This window comes from Callorhinchus milii, unplaced genomic scaffold (assembly GCF_018977255.1).
Source record: "Callorhinchus milii isolate IMCB2004 unplaced genomic scaffold, IMCB_Cmil_1.0 Scaffold3, whole genome shotgun sequence".
Classification (NCBI taxonomy): domain Eukaryota; kingdom Metazoa; phylum Chordata; class Chondrichthyes; order Chimaeriformes; family Callorhinchidae; genus Callorhinchus; species Callorhinchus milii.
This window is the reverse complement of record NW_024704744.1, coordinates 7,796,693-7,819,050: the sequence shown is the minus strand read 5'-3', so window position 1 is coordinate 7,819,050 and position 22,358 is coordinate 7,796,693. Positions and strand designations below refer to the sequence as shown.

Sequence of the window (22,358 nt, the reverse complement as noted above, 5' to 3'; positions counted from 1 at the left end):
AAAGCAGCTCAGATCCCATGTAATTTCAGAACAAGCTGTGGGGTTTCCATGCCTTCTATCAACAGTGAAAAATATCATCTTACAAACTTGTTTTGCTGTTTTAAATGGTACAATGAGAACAGAATGTGTTTTGTAATCTAATTACTGGATATGTGTGTTGTTTGAAAGAAATCAGTACAGAGCCTAAAGGTAACTTTGAAACAAAAACTTAAAGTTCACAGCAGATTATCTCTGGCCCGTGAAAACATGCACAATCCTGTTCCTAATGAAATATGGTGTAAATCCATTATAATGCGCTTCACTATAGCATGAATTGGCTTATAATTGGGTGGTGCTGTTCACTGATTCACTGCTTCCCACGCACCAGACAGCTTTTCATGATAAAAAATGATTGACTCTTAGGTCATCAAATTAACTTTAAAAGTCACTTTCTGCTTTATTGGCATACCTCAATCTAACGTAACAGTAAAATTGAACCGCAGATAACCTGTGACAGTACACCACTCCCCAGTACTGTATTGTAGCATCAGCGTAGATTTAGGAGCTCAAAATTGTAACGTGAGGTTTGAACCCAGAGTAAGTTGGATGAATAACACCCGCACAAAACTCTGTACCCCCATCACACCAGTCGTTGCCAGGCTCCACTGGCTCCCAATTACCAAACGGATCGATTTTAAGATCCTCTCATTCGTTTTGAAATCCCTTCATACCCTTGCACCTCCCTACCTCTCCGATCTGCTTAACCCCCACTCCACCACCCGCTGCCTCCGCTCGGCTGGCTCCAGCCTTCAGTTTGTGCTTCGTCTCCTTCGCCACATCATCGGTGGTTGTGCCTCCAGCCACTACTCCGGAACTCTCTCCCTCAATCCCTCCTCCTTGTCCCCTCCCTCCCCATTTTCAAATCCTGCATAAAGACCTTCCTTTTTGATCGTGCTTACAGTCATCTCTCCCCTCCTGGTCCCTCTCCATCGGCTCAGGGTCAGACTCTACCATTCTCAAGTGCTCCAGGATGCTGCCCCGCGTGAAGGGTGCTATATAAATGCAAGCTGTTGTTGTTATTCTGACAGGATGGGATCAAAGAGTTATTCAGAGTTTTCTTCATCTGCACCTCTCCCTTGATCCACCCTGGAATAGCTAAGTTTTGGTTCCGTCAATTAGAAATGACACCGGGATATTTGAATGACGTGTTTCAACATAAATCACATTATTGCATCCAAGTCAACCACATGGTGATGACAAGTGTTATTATTGTCTGAAGTGTTGAATTGCTCTTCAATGGTAAACAAACTGATACAAAATTTACCAGCATTATGAGTATTATCCCAGTGCCTTAGAGATTTATTTTTTGGCCAGCCAGGTGTTTGACACATCACTGTGCTTAAGGGTATCCAAGCTAAGATTTCCATGCGTTCCCACCTACATACGGAAATCCCAGAGATAGATTGTTGGAATGAAATGCGCACTCTCTCCCTGGAGGGAGCATCCTGGTTACCTATTTCGCATTAGGCGCAGGTTGGCAAGAGCGAAGACTTGGGGACCCCAGAGTGTGCGTTGAAGTAACTGCTGGAGTCTAACCAGCTAAAACCGCATAGCTTGCCATTGAGATCACTGCATGGCAAGCTTTCCCGCTGCTTGTCCAACTCCCACCACCCTACCCACGAGGGCTTTGGCTTCCAGGGTTAACAAGAGCTGAGTCACTGGTCTGTCCTTCTAAGTCCTGCTGATTAAAGTGCCTATTGCGGCTGAAAGGATTGTGCTTTGAAACAGCCAGAGCACAATCTAAGCTGAAATTCCAGTGCAGCGTTGTCAGAGATGCTGTCCATTGGATGGGTTGTTAAGCCAAGGTGGGCATTTTTAAATGCCAGTTGTCCTGGCCAATAATATTTCAGATAAAATAACTGTCCATGGCTATCATACTTAACTACAAATACATTGTCATGAAACTTGCCAGAATTACATGTCAAGTGCTTTGAGACATTCAACATTTACAGGTGCCATTTCAAATGTAAGGATTATGACTAGCAATTTGGAAGCAAACAAATGTGGTTCCTATATTCAAGGAAGGTGACAGAGCCTGAGATGACAACCACAGAACTATGACCTTGGCTGTGTGTATGTGTGTCTGTGTGCGTCAGTACTGTATCTATCTGCCTGACTCACGGGGTCTGTAGTTATGAGCTTGTGATACTTGTCAGGGCATACTTGTACCTATTAAGTCAGCTGACATTCCCATAATTGCTTCCCAATCCTCCTCACCTTAAACACATGTGACACTGTTGACGTTTTCTATTTTTATACTGTAGAAAGTTCAATACAGTATTAAATCAACTGTACTTTGAACACTAGGAAAGTCCACATGACTGGATTCACATTGTGGTGTGCACATATCGCCTGGAAACTGATGCTCAAGCAGAACAGAAAATAATGGTTAATTTTTTTCAGATGAATTTCGGAAGACAATACATTTTTACCGACTGACTTTCACTGGAAGAAGCAGGTATTTGTTCAAGGTCCTCACCCTTATCCTCACATCCAAGCACTCCCTTATCTTCACCTAGAAGATAACTCAGAGGGACCTCATAGGTGTATACAATTTTAAATGGAATTAAAAAATAAGACCACAGACAATGTTTTAGGATCCAAGAAGACAGTGGAACAAGAGGACTTAGGTTTAGAGTTGTAAAGGGCAATTTCAGGACAAACTTTCAGAATGTGGAGTCCTGTAGAGTATTGGTTAGAGCACTCGCCTCACAGACGAGAGGACCCGGGTTTGATTCCCGGGCAGGGCAAAACCTTAGGCAAGTTTCCTTACTCCAAACACCTCTGTTTACTTAGCAGTAGGAACCTGGTTGTTAGTTGATCGGTGAATCACTTTTCTGGGGCTAATGATCCCTTCAAAAAAAAAAAATAAAAATAATAATTTAGTCACCAAATCCACGACTGTTTGTGGGACACTCCTGTGTGCAATTGGCTGCCAAGTTTTGCTTACAAAATATGCAGTCAATTCACTTTACAATATATCCTGCGAAACGCTTTGAGATATTTCAAAGATGTGATAAGCCACTATATCAAATGCAAGAATCATTATTATTAACACCTTTGAAATTCAATTAACTGAGGCAGTGCTAAGAAGTTAGCCACCCACCTCCCCATCCCAGACCTACAACAGGTTTGTCGTAATGGAGTTACCAAAGCTGGTTTGTGGTCACCATTAGACCTGTTAGTCTGCTTCTGAATGCTTGAACATGGGAAACTGCCCCAGCCTATTTCATCCTAGCTTTTGATGTTTATTATTTCAGCTGGATGTGCTTCTTACTCATGCTCTCTAACCTTTTCCTTTTTGCTTTGATTTCAGGCAGTTATGGCACCTGTCACTGACTCACTCTTGTCTGCCTTACTGCTTATCGAGTGCCCTCAATAGGGTATGTGTCAGTCTGCTGTCGTGGTAGCACTGTCACCTCTGAGTCAGAAGATTGTGGGTTCAGGTCCCATGTCAGGACTTGGAATCACATTGTCTAAGCTGACACTCCAATGCAGTGCTGGGGGGCGTTGCATTATCGGAGGTGCTGTCCTTCGGGTGAGACATTAGACTGAGGTTCCACCTGCCTGTTCAGGTGGCGATAAAGATCCCATGGCGCTATTCAAAAAGGTGTCCTGGCCAAACTCCCCCAAAATATAAAATTGGTCACTCATTCCATCGCTATTTGTGAGGCATAGCTGTGCACAAAACTGGCTGCTGCGTTTCGCCCACAATACACACAGTAAATTCACTTTGCAATATATTCTGTGAAGCACTTTGAGACATCTCAATGATGTGATAAGGTGCTATATCAAATTCAAGTAGATTTCTCAGTTACTGCAAACTTTGCTCCTCCTGAGTTCATTCTGTGATATGCACTGTTTACATAGATGCAAAAGATCAAACTCAGGCTAACAATAAAAATCAATTAACACATATCGCGAGCCTTTCACTTTGGGATGATGTCTTAAACTGAGGCAGTCAGTAAACATTAGGCTTTTAGTTTATTGATCAAAATTTGTTTCAAAGGATGTTTTTACAACCTCACTCACCCTCTCACTTACCCCCTCTACTCAGCCAACTCAGTCAACTGTGCTTTCCTCCACCCTTCACCCCACCATCATCAACCGAGTCTTCAACTACTATACCCCAACCCGCTAGAACTCCTTCCCTAAATCCCTGCATTTTACCTCCTCTATCTGTTCTTAAACAACTCCTGAAGAATTACCTCTTAGACTGTGCTCATATTTAGCTTCCTTCTTTTTTGCAGATTCACCAAAATCTGATGCCAAAGGCTTAAAGGGTCAAATTGTAATGGCAGGTTATATAAACTTGGTCTGTATTCACTTGAGTTTAGAAGGTTGAGGGGTGATCTGATTGAGGTGTTTAAAATAATAAAGGAATTCAATTGAATAGCTACAGAGAAATTACGCTGTATCAAATGCAAGGATTATTATTATTTCCTCTGGTGAGGGAATCCAGAACAAGGGAGCACAATCTTAAAATCATAACTAGGCCATTTAGGAGTGAAATCAGGAAACATTTTTTCATGCAAAAGGTAGTTGAAACTCCAAAGTCTCTCCCCCAAAAAGGCTGTGGATGCTGGATTCATTCATTTTTTTAAGACTGAGATGTTTGTTAGGTCAGGGTATCAAGGGATATGAGGCAAAGGTGGGTAAAAATCAGCCATGATCTATCAGAATGGCAGAACAGGCTCAAGGGGCTAAATGGTCCACTCCTGTTCCTAGGTTCCTATTTCCCCACTTTCCTCTGTGCTCCTTGTCCAGTTTTGTCTCTCGAGACATTACTCTACTGGAGAAATATATAAATACAAGTTGTTGTTGTGGTGCAGCTATAAAGGAATCCGCATTGAAACTCTCTGAACTAAACAGGATATGGGGATGTGAAATGGCCGCATTCACCAATTAACATATTACCAAATGAAATTAAAGATCCGCGGATAATGTTCAAAAAGCAAAAGAGAGTTTCTCCTAGGTTTCTGTCCTGATACATTGGTAATTCACTTAATGACTGTCTGTGAGACCTTGCTGTGTTCAAAACTGTCTGCCATGTTTAGCGATTACCCATGAAGTGGTGTTTAATATCATCATAATAGTAATAATTATAATAATAATCATCCTTGCATTTGATATTGCATTTTATCACGTCATCGAGCCGTCTCAAAGCGCTTCACAGGATTTCACTGTAACAACTGTGCATTTGTATTTCTTGGTGATGAAGCAATAAAGTGCTGAACTCAGGTGCTGAAAAGAAACATAAAAGCTTTATACTACAGCCACAAGGCTCGGTCGTAAACACAAACTGCAGTTCAGTTGAGTAGCAAAGAATATGTGATGTGACAAAGCCCAAAGGTGGTGGTGGGGAGGGGTGGGGGAGGAGTGTGAAGTTCTCACACATCATTTGTTTGAATGAAACCAGTTTCCCTGAATCCCAGTGAGGTTACTCACGGAAGACAAGAGAGGAGCAATGCAGTCACCCACGCAGGGCAGGGACAAGGCGGATATCAGGTTTCAGCAGATGGAACCTGCTAATCCCACCAATGATTTACCAAAGTCTACAGAGAGTGAAACCCTGAGAGTAAAGTGAATCAAGGGTATGTCACAGGTGGACATGCTGGGAAGTATTTACACTTAAGCACCCCAAAACACAACCCCTCGTAAAAGGCACTTTAGACCTTGCCCTAGTCACCCGCCACCACCCCCCCTACCATCTCCCTCCCAATAATAAAAAGGGTGGTGCGTTCAAAAGAAACAGGTTTGCATTTTGTTTGACTCTGGGCCAAGTATTGGTGCACACACACACACACACACACAGGTTACATGTTCAAACTGGTTTCCACACCCTGTGCTGTGTGCCATACACCTTCTTATGTTGCTGCTGCAACTTATCAGTTAGGAACTTGTCAGTGAGAACACTACTTGAGGAAAGCTGGACAGATTGTTTCAATGTGCCTAGCGAAGCGATAGGCAAAGTAAAGGCCAGCTACAACCAGGGCCAAACCTCTCGCACAAAGTAAGTACGACTTCAAATCAGTTACTTGTAACCCTGTATATTTCACCCTGTACAGCTCTCGATGTGTATATGCATTGTTATCCTGTAGTGTATTGCTGTCCTCTTGCAAGTGAGAGGAACCAGGTTCGATTCCCAGGCAGTTTCCTTACTCCACACGGCTCTGTTTACCTAGCAGTAAGTAGGAACCCAGCTGTTAATCGATTGGCGGATCGCTTTCCCGGGTTAAAAATCCTTCAAGAAACATAATTTGGTCACTCAATCCCCGACTGTCTTTACGACACTGCTGTGTATAATTGGCGGCTATGTTTCGCCCACAAAATATACAGTCAATTCACTTTCCAGAATATTCTGTGAAGCACTTTGAGACATCTCATAGACGCGATAAGGCGCTATATCAAATGCAAGGATTATTATTATTAACACACTTCATACTGTTGCTTTAAAGTTACCGATTGTTCTTTGTTTCTGTTCAGTTTTGCACCAAATACCATCCTCCCCCCACCACCCCATGTATGACACAGTTGTGAGACGTTATTGCTTTAAAAACATTATGTTAGGTAAGCAGAATGCGTGTCTCCAGGGAAAGAGTGCACATTCCATCTGATATTTTCATGTGTAGGTGGGATTCATGGCATTCTCAGATTGGTTTGGATACTCTTAAGCATGGTGAAGGGTTTCCGCATGTGTCAGACACCCTGCTGACCCTCAAAAAAAATAATTTGGTCATTCAATCCACGACCGTTTCTAGGACACTGCCGTGTGAAATTGGCTGCTGTGTTTCGTCCACAAAATATACAGTCAATTAATAATAATAATAATCCTTGCATTTGATATAGTGCCTTATCACGTCTTCGAGACGTCTCAAAGCACTTCACAGAATATACTGTAAAGTGAATGGACTGCATTTTGTGGGCGAAACGCAGCAGCCAATTGCACAAACATTGTCCCACAAACAGTCGTGGATTGAAGTAACCAAATTATTATTATTATTATTGTTATTTTTTTGAAGGAATTATTATCCCGGAAAAGTGATCCGCCAATCAACTAACAGCCGGGTTCCTACTTACTGCTAGGTAAACAATGGCATGTGGAGTAAAGAAACTTGCCCACCATTTTGCCGTGCCGGGAATCGAACCAAAGTCTCTCGCTTGTGAGGCGAGTGCTCTAACTGCTGAGCTACAGGACTCTACATATACTGTAATTCACTTTACAGTATGTTATGAAGCACTTGTAGATGTCTTGAAGACGTGATAAGGCACTATATTAAATGCAAGGATTATTATTATTGTTATTATCATCAATCTGGAATACAGCTTGTCGGAGCTGTTTGGCTTGAGCATTGAGAGATTGCTGCTCATTGTATTATCAGCACTGAACTATACATTCCTCCCTTTAGTTTGTGTTTGCTCTATTTAAACGGAACTGTGTTACATTTCATAATAATAATAATAATCATAATGACTTCCTTTTTTGTCAAGCTGGGTATCTGACACCTGCAGAAACACATCACCATGCTTAAGACTAACCAAACCAAATTGAGAGTTCCACATATGAATGTAACCCATATCGTGGACATTTTCCTGGGTACGGAATTCAATTCATACTCTCTACCCGGAGGAACAGGCCCTGTTTAGCTAATTTGAAGTGTACTAGGTGCAGGTTGATAAGAACTAAGACTACACATGGTATCTGCTGGAGTTCAACCGGCTAAAACCACATGGCTTGGCCATTGAAAGCACTCTCTGGTTCCCATTGCTTGTCAACTAGGACCACCCTTCCTGTTAAGGTTTTGGCATGTAGAGTTAATAGGAGCTGAGTGGGAGGAATCTCTGCAATCTCAGTTTCAAGGATGCCCCACTTACTTCCCTCTGCTGCACCCAGCGCCCCCACAAGAAGGATATTCGTTGCATTTATAAGTGTTTTACACAAAAATAAACCTCTCAAACATAATTGATTTGAAATGAAATGATTGTTATCATATCACCTACAAAATGCACAGTCACTACACTTTGCAGAAAAATCCTGGAAGCACTTTGAGACATCCTCCCGGTGTGAAAGACGCCACATTAAATGCAAGTGAGACGTGACAACGTAAGAAACAGGTCGAGTGCAATGATAGTATTATTTGGTCAGCCAGGTATCTGAAACTTACAGAAACTCATTCACCACGTTTAAGATTGTGCAAACCAGAGATAGATTGTTGGAATGGAATTCAAACTCTCTCCTTGAAGGGACGCACCCTGCTTACCTAATTATGGAAAGTATTAGGCGCAGGTTTGCAAGATCCGAGGCTTGGGAACCCCAGAGTGTGAGTCGGATAGTGACAGATCTGTATTATTGTTTAATTCATCCACCATTTTGAATCATAATGGAGATGTTTTTGTTTCTCCTCCCCACCCTCCTAACTAGGTACAAACTGGGATAGCAGTTCAACAAGGTGATTGGTGCTAAACTCTTCAAACATGAACTACTCTTCCCACATCCCTTCCCACATCTCTTCCCACATCTCGTCCCACATCTCTTCCCTGGGTGACCAGTTCAGGTCTGAGGATTATGTCGAGCCTCACTATAAAGAAGGGTACCGCATTGCTATCGATAAGTTGGTCGATGAAGGTGTATCTGCCTTTGAAGATTTCCTAGTGAAGGAAAGGCTGGGCAAATTCCTGGCCGATGAAGAAGTTCAGTTCATCATTGACAATGCTCAAAAGCTATCTCCAGTGACCTCAATCTACCAGTCGGAGGGGATTATTGACAACAGTTCCTCAGGCACCTACTGGCCTATTGAGTCTGACACAGATGCTCCGGATCTAGACTTGGGATGGCCTCAGGTTATAAAAGGCTTGGAGAACCAAACTCAAATCGAGCTACGCTTTCACCCACCTCGTGATGACTGTCCCAGCATAAAGGAGGTAGTGAGGAAATTGATTAAAAATTCACTGAAGGTAAGAAATAATTTAACTTGACTTAACTTGACATTAACTTGACTATCAGCGCCTTGGGAAGTCCTCCCAACGTGAAAGGCGCTGTATAAATGTAATCTTGCTGTTGTTGTATATTGGCTTGGCTCATTAGGCAATTCTCTTGAATTCAGGCTTGAAGGATATGAGTTCGAGCTTCACATCACAATTTTGAGCTCACAGACTAGGATAACTGTTCAATACTGTGCTGAAGGATTGCTACACTATCAGAGGTGCTGTCTTTTGGATGAGACATTAAACCAAGATCCCAACTGCCTCTCCAGGTGGCTCTGAAGATGCAGTGACACTATTTGGAATGAGATAGCATTTTGATATAGCGCTTTTCACGTCGGGAGGACGTCAATACTGGCAATACAATACTGGCCAATACTGCTAGGTAAAAAGTACAACAATACTATTTACCTAGCAGTAAGAAGGAAACTGGATGTTAGTCGATTGGCACTAAAAAAATAATAATATAGTCACTCAATCCACAGCTGTTTATGGACACTGCTGTGCGCAGTTGACTGCTGCGTTTCACCCCCAAAATATACAGGCAATTCACTTTGCAGTATATTCTGTGAAGCATTTTGAGATGTCTCAACAATGTGATGAGGTGCTATATCAAATGCAAGGATTATTATTACTGCAGATTAATTGGTTATCAACTTCTCGGCTGTTTGTGAGATTTTGCTGGGTGGAAATTGGTGACCTATAAATGCACACTCAAAAGCCATTCTCTACAAAGCAGGCTAAAACAGTTATATCTGGAGCGACTGTATATTTGTTAGAGAACGTGGTAGTCAATTTGGCTATAGCAATGTTCCACAAACACGTGAATGATGAATTTTGCACCCAGGGGATTGTTAGCCAGGATGAAACTCTCTTCTCTTTTCAAAAAGTGCTATGGGGACTTTACAGATAAGACGCGTGCAGGTGTCAAAATGGGGAAAAATTTAGCCTGAAATCCATTTTACCTCATTGAATATCAAGGGTTGGGCTGTAAGTATAAAATTTCAGATAAAATGTACATAAAAAAAAGTGGAGCTATATTGAATTATCCATTCTTGTTCATTGATATGTCTAAAACAGCTTAAAACTCCACTCATTCTTAATTGTGTTTTAATTTGGAAACTGGTTCCTTCTTAAGAACCGCATAAAAACAGCTTCCAAAGAAAAACTGAATTTAAGAATTTTGCATAATTATAATCCTAATAATCATAAAATCATAGAATATTACAGCATAAAAGGAGGCCATTCGGCCCATCATGCCTGCTCTTTGAAAGAGCTACCCAATCAGTCCCACTCCTTATATCCTTGCAAATTTGTCCTTTACAAGTACATAACTAATTCCCTTTTGAGAGTTGTTTTTGAATCAGTTTCCACCACCCTGTCAGCCAGTACTTTCCAGACTGTACCTCTCTGCGTAAAACATTTTCTTCTCATCTCCCCTCTGCTTCTTTTGCCAATTATCTTGAATCTATGTCCCCTGGTTACTGACCCACCTGCCAGTGGAAACAGTTTCTCCCTATTTACTTTATCAAAAACCTTTGAACACCTCTATTAAATCTCCCCTTAACCTTCTCTGCTCTGAGTGAACAATCCCAGCTTCTCTAGTATCCCCACATAACTAAAGTCCCTCATTCCTTGTACCATTCTGATAAATTTCCTCTGCACCCTCTCCAAGGCCTTGATATCCTTCCTATAGTGTACATTCTCTCCATTTGATATAATACTTTTCACGTCTGGAGGGTTAGGACTTACACAGTAAAGTGTAAGTATTTGCAAAGGAAAAAATTGACTGTATTTTGCAGGCAAATAAATTCTGCACAAATTTAAATGTTGGACCAAATTGACTTCCAATGCAAATTTGCTTGAGCCCAGTGCAAATTTTAGGCATTTAAATGGAAGCCAGGAACCAGGGATTCATGGCTTTAGATGTTTGTGCTAAAATATCAAATGCAAGGATTATCATGATTATTATTATTATTTTCCATGCTGTCTTGCAAAACAGAGAGCAGAAAGTAGTAATCAGAAAAAACTGTGTTTTCAGCTGAATTCAGAAAAATATTATAGGAATAAAACCAATTTAACCCACAGAACGTATCACCCGTCATTTCTATCAGTGGATTATGAAGAGGAAGTGAACCCAGGTAGCTAGACTCATGGAAAAGATGACCTATCCATTTGTGCATAATACAGTAGAATCCTATTATTACACAGTATGTGGGGTATGGATCTCATTCACTGCGGATGCATGCATCCAGCTGGCTCACTTCCGCATGCTGGCTGGATCCCGCGTCAAAAATTGCCCACTTCTGGGTGGATTGAATGACAAATTGAGCCTTGAATGTGATTCTCCCAATGGAAACCTTGTAGAGGTCTCTGGAACTCCATTACCAGGTCCTTCCGACGTGTTCCCTCCCTCCCCTCTTTCAAGGTACATCTCAAAGCATACCTCTTTGACTGCCCCCAGCTCTCACTCCCAGCTCCAGTGCCTAGTAAATTCTCGAGAGCTTTGGGACATCCTCCCGATGTGAAAGTTGCTATACAAGTATAAACTGCAATGTATTGTAAAGTGTGTAGATTTTAAATGGGAACGAGAGGGAAAGTAAACCCAGTATAATTCTCTCAGTGTATCAGAACAAAAGGACATTGGTTTCGGGTTTTAAAGGGGCAATTTCAAGAAAAATTGAGAAATCGAAAGCATGGTCGAAGAGGAGGGTCTTGAGATGGGTCTTGAAGGTGGCGAAGGAGGGGGTGAGGGAAAGGGACTGTGGGATGGAGTTCCAGAGGGTTGGGGCAGAGTGAAAGAAGGCCCGCCCACCAACAGTGGGGCGAGCAAGACGGAGGATGTGAAGCAGACCGGAGCCCGCTGAGCGGAGGGAGCGAGCAGGATGGTAAGGGGTTAGGAGGTCGCAGAAGTAGGGGGGAGCAAGACTGTGGCGGGCTTTGAAGGTTCTGCCCTGAGTATGTGTCATGGATTTCTGGGTTTCTAAATTAAGAAATCTTTTTTAACCAAAAAACTTCTTGTTTAAGACTTTTTCTTAATTAAGAATTCTGTCTAGAAATATTGGAAATAAAGTGAATTCATGATGAGCAGAAAGCAAGTTGATGTTTTTCTCTCCCAACCCAAGCTGATCCTATGGAGTCTGCACTGATCTCTCTGCAACCCTTTCTACGCCATTAATTTGACAACTATTCTTGCCCAAGTCTGACAACTGTTTGTACACAAGTCAACCAACTCTTCTGATCTTACCTACTGTACAGCACATTTCAAACAATTAGAAAGATGCAGGAAATCATAAAGAGGATTGCAGAATGGACTGAGAAATGGCAGATAAAGTTGGATATACAGAAATGTGAAGAGATTAATTTTGGTTGGAGGAATAAAGAAGCCATTTATACAATGGACAGTAAGAACCTGAACCTAAGGGGAGAGGAGCAGATCTATAGATTGAGATTCTTTAAGAGCAGCAATACAGGTGGACAATTGCATAAACAATGCATATACAGTCAAACGTGTTCAAGAAACCATCTCCATTGAGCAACCACCCTTGTTAACAACCACCTTGGAATAGCCAGGACAGCCTGGTTTGCATACCAATGAACCCTTACTCAGAGGTCACCCTTACACCCCATCCCTCTCTCGCCTTCTCCCAGCAAACTCTTGAATCCATATAGGTTATCTGAAGAAAAGGCAATTAAAATGGTGGGACTCCCAAAGAGATCCCAGGAACAGGGCCCATCTCTAGACATTTTAAGCAATTGCCGATGACGAACACCTCTTATATCATAGACCAGTTGTGCGCGGCAGTGGTTATCTCTCCTCCATGCAAGATATAGTGACCAAATAGAAGTGATATTGATGAACCAGTGTCTGTATTTTCTAGTCCTTAAACAGTCGTGGTTTGTGTTCCTTTAATGCACAGAACATGGGTTTTATTGTAATATTACACTCAAGGCACTCATTTAAACTGTATTCCTCACCACCTGCCTAATGAACCACGCTCTGACTTCATCTAACTCAAGCCTATTCTTGCCCAGTTCTGTTCACTTGCCCCCGCAATCCTTTCATATCTCCAGCTGGGCTTTGCTGGGAGCTCAAAAATCTGCATACTCTTAGCCAACAGGGATACTGGGTGGTTTCAAATTTAAGATATTGCAAGATTGCAAATAATTCTTAAGGTCATTTTAACTTGGGTGTCGGTTTTCAGCAATTCGTAAAAAAAAGCCAACGCCCAAATTAAGTTCAAAGTGAAGAATTTTCCGATAATTTTGAGAAATCTTAAAGTAATAAAAAATCTTTGTGTTTGATATAGCTCCTTATCATGTCATTGAGGCATGTCAAAGTGCTTCACAAAATAGTGTGTGTTTTGTAGCTGATATGTGGCAACCAATTGCGCACAGCAATGTCCCACAAACAGTTGTGTTTAAAATTCAAGATTTTAAGACAAAATGGTCTTACAGGCAAGATTAGATGGAATTTCAGGCCTCTGTGAGTCAAAGCCTTAGTTCAGTGCTCGGCTGCTCTGTGGTACATAAAAGTATCTCCCCAAAACATCTACGTGTGGCAATTCGTTCCCCTAACCCAAAGGCCATTTACTTAAGTCTAGAATATGTTTTATTTTGCTTCATTTCTTCCCCCTGGTATCTGTGCTTCCCACTGAAACATCATTAATTGTTTCAAACAAAATTCAATGACAGGATAATTAGGAACAGAGAGCACAGATCATCTCAGACAGCTTTACCCAGCGCCTTGGGCCGTCCTCCTTATGTGAAAGACGCTATACAAATTTAATTTTGTTGCTGCTGTTGTTGCAGAACCATAGAAAATGACAGCACATTGTGTCTGTGCTGGTTCTTTAACAGAGGAATCCATCCAGTCCCATTTACTCTACCTACCTCCCCCCCAAACTTCATACCCCTGCAAATCACTTCCTTTTGAATGTCTTCTGTAAGTTATATTGCTCGCCACAGTCAAGGAGAGCAGGATGGGGGGTAACACACACGTCAGAGGAAGTGATAGGCAATTTATATACGTACTGGCACAACCTTACCTGGAGTACTGGGTACTGTTCTTATCGCCATATTATAGCAGAGATGTTTTGGGTTCGTAGATGATACAGTGAAGGGTAACTGGATTGATAGCTGGAATTAACATAATATAACATAAGATGTAGGAGCAGGAGTAGGCCATTCGGCCCTTCGAGCCTGCCCTGCCATTCAATCATGGCTGATCTTCTAATCTAACTCCAGCTAATAACCTAACTCTGCCTTATCTCCATAGTGTGTTCTGTGAAGCGCTTTAGGACGTCCTCCTGACGTGAAAAGCGCTATATCAAATGCAAGGATTATTATTATTATTATTATTATCATCCCTTAATCCCTTTTGCAATAAGAAATATATCTATCTCAGTCTTGAATATGTTCAAGAACTGAGTGTCAACAGCCCTTTGGGGTAGTGAGTTCCATACATTCACCACCCTTTGAGTGAAGAAGTTCTTCCTCAACTTAGTGCAAAAGGGCTGCCTCTGATTTTAAGTTTGTGACTCCTGGTTTTAGTTTCTCCAACCAGGGGAAACAATCTCCCTCTATCTACTCTATCATGCCCTTTGATGATCTTATAGGTTTCTATAAGATCTCCTCTAATTCTTCTATATTCTAGAGAATATAGGCCCAAATTGGTCAGCCTATCCTCGTAACTCATCCCCTTCATCCCTGGTACTAACCTAGTAAATCTACGCTGCACCCCCTCCCAAGGCAAGTACATCCTTCCTTAAATAAGGTGACCAAAACTGCACACAGTATTCCAGGTGTGGTCTCACCAGGGCCCTATACAGTTGCAGCAAGACTTATACTCTTATACTCTAATCCTTTCATAATGAATGCTAACATACCGTTCGCCTTTCTAATTGCTGTTGCACCTACAGACTAACTTTCTGTGATTGGTGTACAAGGACACTCACGTCCCTCTGGATGCTAACACATTCCAATCTCTCCCCTTCTAAAAAATAACCCGCTCTACTGTTTTTGCTACCAGGTGGATGACTTCGCACTTCCCTACATTATACTTCATCTGCCACCTACCTGCCCAATCACCCAACCTATCTATGTGGCGTTGCATTTTTTTAATGTCATCCTCTGTGTTGACACTTCCTCCTAGTTTTGTGTCATCCACGAACTTAGATTAACTTTGATGTCCTCATCTAGATTGTTGATGTAGATGGTAAATAGCTGAGGCCCAAGGACTGATCCTTGTGGCACTCCACTAGTCACATCCCGCCAATCTAAAAAGGACCCGTTTATCCCTATTCTTTGTTTCCTACCTGTTAACCATTCCCCAGTCCACGTTAATATGCTCCCCCCAATTCCATGGGCCCCTATCTTTTGGACTAACCTTTTATGCGGCACCTTATCGAATGCCTTCTGGAAGTCCAAATAGACCACATCCACTGATTCACCCTTATCTAGTTTACTCGAAATATCCTCAAAAAATTCTATGAGATTTGTCAAACATGACTTCCCTTTTGTAAAGCCATGTTGACTTGGCCTAATTATATTGTGCTCCTCTAAATACCGCACTACCACATCCTTAATCAATGATTCTAAAATTTTTCCTATCACTGATGTGAGACTAACTGGCCTATAGTTCCCCATCTTTTCCTTTCCACCTTTTTTAAATAGTGGTGTGACATTTGCGATCTTCCAATCCATGGGGACTGTTCCAGAATCCAAGGAATTTTGGAAGATCAGACACAAGGCCTCCACTATCTCATAAGCTACCTCTTTTAAAACCCTGGGATGCAAGCCATCCGGACCAGGGGATTTGTCACTTTTTAGTGCTAACAGTTTCTCTAGCACCAATTCTCTACTAATGAAAATTTCCCTAAGTTGCTCCCTGTCCTTATCCCCTTGGTGCATCTCTATTGTTGGCAGACTTGTTGTGTCTTCTAGGGTGAAGACAGATGCAAAGTACCCATTTAGGGACTCTGCCATGTCCTTATCCCCCATTACAACTTCTCCCGTCTCTGACTGAAGTGGACCTACATTTACCCTCACTAGCCTATTCCTCTTAATATATTTGTAAAACCTTTCACAATCTGACTTAATATTCCTAGCTAGCTTACCCTCATAGTCCTTTTTCTTGCTCTTAATTAGTTTTTTTAGTTTTTTTGCTGGTTTCTAAAACTCTCCCAATCTTCAGATTTGCTGCTTTTATTAACAGTTTTATAAGCTTTTTCTTTTAATTTGATGCTTTCCCTAACTGCTCTAGTTAGCCACGGATGACTTGCTTTCCCTGTGGTACTCTTATTCCGCAAGGGAATATGCGACCGCTGAGAATTATGCACTACATCCTTAAATATTTGCCACTGTTGGTCTACATTTTTACCTCTTAATCTTATTCTCCAGTCTATTTTACCTAAATCTTTCCTCATACCTACAAAATTAGCCTTATTTAAATTCAGAGTACTTGCCTCGGATTTAATATATATCCCTCTCTAACTTAATGCAGAATTCAATCAAATTGTGATCACTCTGCCCTAGAGGAGTCTTAATACCTACACTGCCGACTAGCCCTGTTTCATTACACAAAACAAGGTCTAGGTTGGCCTACCCGCTAGTTGGTTCCTCGGCATGCTGCTCCAGAAAGTTATCTCTCATACACTCAATAAACTCTTCTTCTAACCTACTTTTGCTGATTTGGTTTTCCCAATCTATGTGGAGATCGAAATCACCCACTATTATCGTTTTACCTTTCCTACATGCTCCACTGATTTCCTGATTAATACCTTGTGCTATATTGTGATCGCTGTTTGGGGGTTTATAAACCACTCCCATTAATATTTTCTGCCCCTTATTATTTTTTTATTTCCACCCATATTGTCTCTACCTCCTGGTCATCGGATTTCAGATCCTTCCTCTCCACTGCTTTTATTTCATCCCTAATTAACAAGACTACCCCCCCACCTCGTTTCCCACAGTGCCTATCTTTCCTGTAAACAGAACCCTGGAATATTTAACTCCCACCCTAGATCTCCTTGTAACCATGTTTCAGTGATGGCTACTAGATCGTACCCATATGTGTCTATCTGTTAATGCTGATACTGACATTGCTCTGACGTCACTTTTTAATTTTCTCGCTTTTTTTTATCCTCTGCTTCTGGCTGACTGACTGGCTGCTCTCCTCACCCCACCCCTTGCTCTCGTGCCGCTGACTGGCTGACTGACTGGCTGCTCTCCTCACCCCACCCCTTGCTCTCGTGCCGCTGACTGGCTGACTGACTGGCTGCTCTCCTCGCTGTGGCTTTATCCCCACTGCTCGGTCTAGGCTCCGTCCTGCGCTCTCGTGCCTCTGACTAGCTGACTGGATTAGATACCGAATAACTGAATTAGATACCGAATAACTGATAAGAGTTTACAGCACCTGGTAATGATAATAAAGATCCTTGCATTTGATATAGCACCTTTCACATCATTGAGCCATCTCAAAGCGCTTCACAGGATGAGAAATGTGACGTTTGATATGATGTTTCTTGTCATAATTATCACTGCTGGTGTTATGTCATCCCCAAAACTGCATTTAAGAACAATATTTCATTATCAAACAGTTGGATATGTTATCTACTTCTGCAGGATCACAAGATTAGTTTAGATGTAGAAGACCCTTCAGCCCTGATCTCCTCCTTGCAGAACACTGTCTTCCCATCACAGCACCAAGCTGTTTTTTTTAAATGAGTCCAGTGCCCTTGCTTCAATCAACCTTTCGCCCCCTCCCTTCCTACCTTTCCCTTCTGCCTGACCTCAGCACATTGGTTTAACATGAAACTGGCAAGAAATCACTATCTTCACATGATATCGCCTTAACCCAAACACCGCACTCCATTAGGTAGCAATAATAATGGTGCCTAGTAATGTTTTTTTTCTGGAATTGAGACAAATGATTGTGCCCAAGTATAAAGAAGGGGGAAGTTCACATGTAGGTCTGGTCTTTACTTATTGACTAATTTAATTACAGTGTGCAGTAATGTGAACATAATCAAATGATGGTCACAAATTTACTCCTCGCCCGCATGTCACATTTACACCTTCAATCCCAATTCCCTTCTCTTTCTGTATTTTATGCCCACAAAATACACAGTAAATTCACACAATAATTTAGTGTATGCCAAATGCAAGGATTATTATTATTTTTTAAAACATTTCTCTTCAAGTACTTGTCCAATTTCAACATTCTCTTTCAAAGCTTGGTGTTCTCCTAGTTTTGATAACCTTTTGTAGCACAGCACATTCCTTATTCTATTGTAGGTGTAAATAAACCTGTCTATACATTACTGTGAGTTGTACATTTGTCAAATTCCTGCCCTCAACAATTATTGGCACCTTTTGCCAAGAACGCCTTGACATTATAAGGGAAAGAAGGAAGGGCGGGTATTCTGGAAGGATTAGATCAAATATGCCCAAGGGCTTTTTTCATCTACCTCTCACTGGAGAGTCTTTCCATAGGTAGATGTGGGCCAGGCCCAAAGCCTCCAGGCCATCCAGTAAAAACATTCTTTTTTTTTACAGGGGAGAAACTTGTATACTTTCATTTATGGCATGATGTGAAAAAGGGGAAGGTTGGAGCAAGGTGGAGGGATAGAGGGAAAGAGTTCCAAGGTTTGGGGCTCAGTGGCCTAAAGCAAGGCCAATTATGGTGGAGTGGAGGGGACAAGGGATGAGCAGGAGGCCATAGCCAGACAAGCGGAGGCGTGGGGAGTGAGCAGGTTACAGATGTAGGGAGGTGCCAGGATGTGAAGGACTCTGTAGACGAGTGTGAGAATCTTGAAGTCGATCCGTTCTGTGATACAGAGCCAATGGAGCCTTGTAAGGACAGGCTTGGGGTGGGGGGGACAGAGATATTCAGCAAATCTAATAACTTAGAGGCAATTCCAGAGCCTAAAAATTACAATACAAAACAATTCCCTGCCATTTGAAATAATAATAATATTAATCCTTATATTCAATATAGCTACTTTCATGTCAAGGAGACATCTCAAAGTGCTTCGCAGGATGCACTGTCAGTTGTAATGACTTTTTTTTGTAGGTGGAAACAGTAGTCAGTTTAAGCTCAGCAATGTCCCACAGTCATGAAACAAATCTGGAACTCTCTCCCACAAAAGGTCGTGGATGCTGGATGCCTTCAAGAAAGAGATTGACAGATTTTTGGTAGGTCAGGGTATTAAGGGATACGGGAAGAAAGCGGGAAATTGGATTTGAAATTCTAGTAAAGATATAGATCAGCCATGATCTAATTAAATGGCGGAACAGGCTCGACGGGCTGAATGGCCTACTCCTGTTCATATGTTCCTATGTTCCTAAATAATCAATATCTACTGTGGGGATTGTTGGCCAGGACACTGGGAGAAATTCCCTTCTCTTTGCAAATAGTGCATTGGGATCTTTAAAGTCCACCTGAACAGGCAGATGGGATCTCGGGTTAATGTTTCTCCAAAGAACAACACTTTTAATGATACAGCACTCATCTAGCACTGCATTGGTGTGTCAGCCTAGGTTGCCTAGGTTGCATGATAGGGTTGCCAACTGTTTGGTTTGAGATGGGAAGTCTGGTTTTAAGCTGTGTGCAATTTGCTATTTCGTTTCTCCCACAAAATATACAGTCAATTCACCTTACAGTATATTCTGTGAAGGACCTGGAGACGTCTCAATAATATGATAAGGTGCTATATCAAATGAAAGGATTATTATTATTATTACCATCACAGTGATGCTCACAGTAACTCCAAGAGAATCGTTTTTTTGCAAACCTCAAGCTGCTTCCTTGTAACCCTTTACTATCATCAGTCTGAATGACAGTAATATACACTCATAGGATCTCAAACAAATTCCATCAGCCCCTATGTTCTTGAAGTTCATTTGTGTAGGAATAACAAATCGAAAACAACAACACAATAACAAATTGTTTGTGGTCGGGGCCAAGAGGGTGAGGGGTGAGAAGATGACTGAAGGTGTGGTCAAAGAGAGGGGTCTTGACAGATGGACCGTGATAGTCCCAGTGCCAAAGACTCACTAGTTTTCAATGTGGACATTTCTAACAGGTCATTGCTATTGCTATGGACATGTTCACTGATGTGGACCTCTTCCGAGATCTTCTGGAGGCTTCAAACAGAGGAATTCCCGTCTACGTAGTGCTCGATGAATACAACTTCCAACACTTCGCCAACATGTGTGAGAAGCAAGGACTTCAGCCTCAGAGGATCAGGGTAAGGATTTGTTGCTTTGGATATGTTAATCCTCACCTGCATAAAATGGTTAAAAATCACATATCCCTATTGGACGGAAAAATACAGCATTTGCTATTTGGTGACGGCCGATTATTTTTGCATTCCACTATTAGGTTGACATCCAATTCTCCTTTCCAGTTTTATTAATTCAGTACCTCTACAGTTCATTTTTGGTTTGGTTAGCCAGGTGATGGGTGATACACACAGCCACCCAATACCATGCTTATAAGTATAATATATTATACCTAGCAGTAAGTAGGAACCCAGTTGTTAGTTGATTGGAAGGTCACTTTCCGAGGGTAATAATCCCTTTTAAAAAAGATTTGGCCAGATGGCTGTTTGTGGGACACTACTCTGCACAATTGGCTGCCGCATTTCGCCCACAAAATACACAGTCACTCCACTTTACAGTATATTCTGTGAAGTCCTTTGAGACGTCTTGAAGATGTGATAAAGTGCTATATCAAGTGCAAGGATTATTATTATTTTATTATCCGTATTTGTTTTTAGTTCAATGCATTTAAGAGGAAACGTGATGCATATATGAGTGAGAAGGGAATAGTAGGGTATAGGAGAGGGGAATCAGAAAGGTTGAGGCTCATGCGGGGTATAAACTCCAACACTTCTTGGGCCGAATGGTCTGTTTCTGTGCTGTGTCACTCTATGAGTTTCAGGAAGACGGAATGTAGAGGATCAGGACCAAAAGACACCAAGACTATCTTTCATTTCCTCTTGATTTTGCTGACATTTTCAGCTCAAATAAAAACTTACAGTTAATCTATCAGAGTGAAAGCCAATTCAGAAATAAGTTTAATTATGCAGGCAAATGCCATATTTGCACTAAGTCAACTAGAAAGCCAAAGCCAACAATCATTACTGTTGAATAATCCTAACCTTGTTGTAACAATTGCAATTGCAAATAAGGCTGCTTTGCAGGCTTGGATAATTATAATCCTTGCATTTTATATAGCGCCTTATCACATCTTTGAGACATTTCATGGCACTTCACAGAATATATTGTAAAGTGGATTGACTGTTCATTTTGTGGGAGAAATGCGGCAGTCAATTGTGCACAGCAGTGTCCCACAAACGGTCGTGGATTGAGTGACCCATTATTTATTTTGAGGGCTTATTAGCCCTGAAAAGTGATCCACCAATCGACTAACAACCTATGTACTGCGGTAAACTGAAGCATGTGGAGTAAGGAAACTTGCACAAGGTTTCTCAGCTGGGAATCAAACCTAGACCATTTTGTTTGTGAGGCAAGCGGTTTGAAAGACTCTGCTAGCTTTCCTGATTGGGAGAAACATTTGGGTCATCTTTTTTAGCATATTGATAATTGAATGCAGGCTGCAAGGCTCAAAGGTTCAGAGTTCATGCGGTATAGCAAAAGACCAGACTTTTATTTGCCTTTCAACAACTGCTTAATAGATACCGCATCTGCAAATGGATCATAATTCACAAATACAAAAATTGGCTGCCGCATTTCGCCCACAAAATATACAGTCAATTCACTTTACAGTATGTTCTGTGAAGCACTGAGATGTCTCAAAGGTGTGATAAGGCGCTATATGAAATGAAAGAATTATTATTATATTATTAAGTTGCAGTTACCTAGTGCCATTCACATAAAAAACCATCTCAGAGCACTTTACAGTGACAGGGATGGCTGCCGGAACACGCACACTCTGGGCTTCCCAAGCCTTGGCTCTTCCCAACCTGTGCCTAATGCTTTTTGGAATTAGCTAAGCCAGGATGTGTCCTTCAGGGACAGAGTGCACTTTCCATTCCAATAAATATCTTTGGAATTTCTACAGATAGTCAGGATGCATAGAACTGTTTGGTATGGATACTGTTAAACTTGGTGATAGAATCACTGAATTATACAGCACAACCAGGTTCCTACTTACTGCTAGGTAAAATAGGATAACAACAACAACAAGATTCCATTTATTGAACGCTTTTCACGTCGGGAGGAAGTCCCAAGGCGCTGTACAGTTGGGTCAGGACCCGAGCATTGGGGAAATGGTCAGGGTGAGGGGATGGAAGGGAGGGAGCGAGGAG

The 22,358-nt window shown here is 41.7% G+C and overlaps 1 protein-coding gene across 1 annotated transcript in view; it reads left to right on the top strand.

Annotated features, from left to right (window-relative positions):
• Positions 1–5,995: 5,995 nt before the first annotated feature.
• fam83b (family with sequence similarity 83 member B) overlaps positions 5,996–22,358 on the top strand; it is a 28,460-nt gene continuing 12,097 nt past the window's right edge. Inside the window, exons 1-3 of the mRNA XM_007894063.2 lie at positions 5,996–6,052; positions 8,462–8,994; positions 20,109–20,273. Coding sequence (XP_007892254.1) covers positions 8,515–8,994; positions 20,109–20,273 — 645 coding nt within the window. The 5' untranslated portion in view covers positions 5,996–6,052; positions 8,462–8,514. The remainder of the gene's footprint in view (positions 6,053–8,461; positions 8,995–20,108; positions 20,274–22,358) is intronic.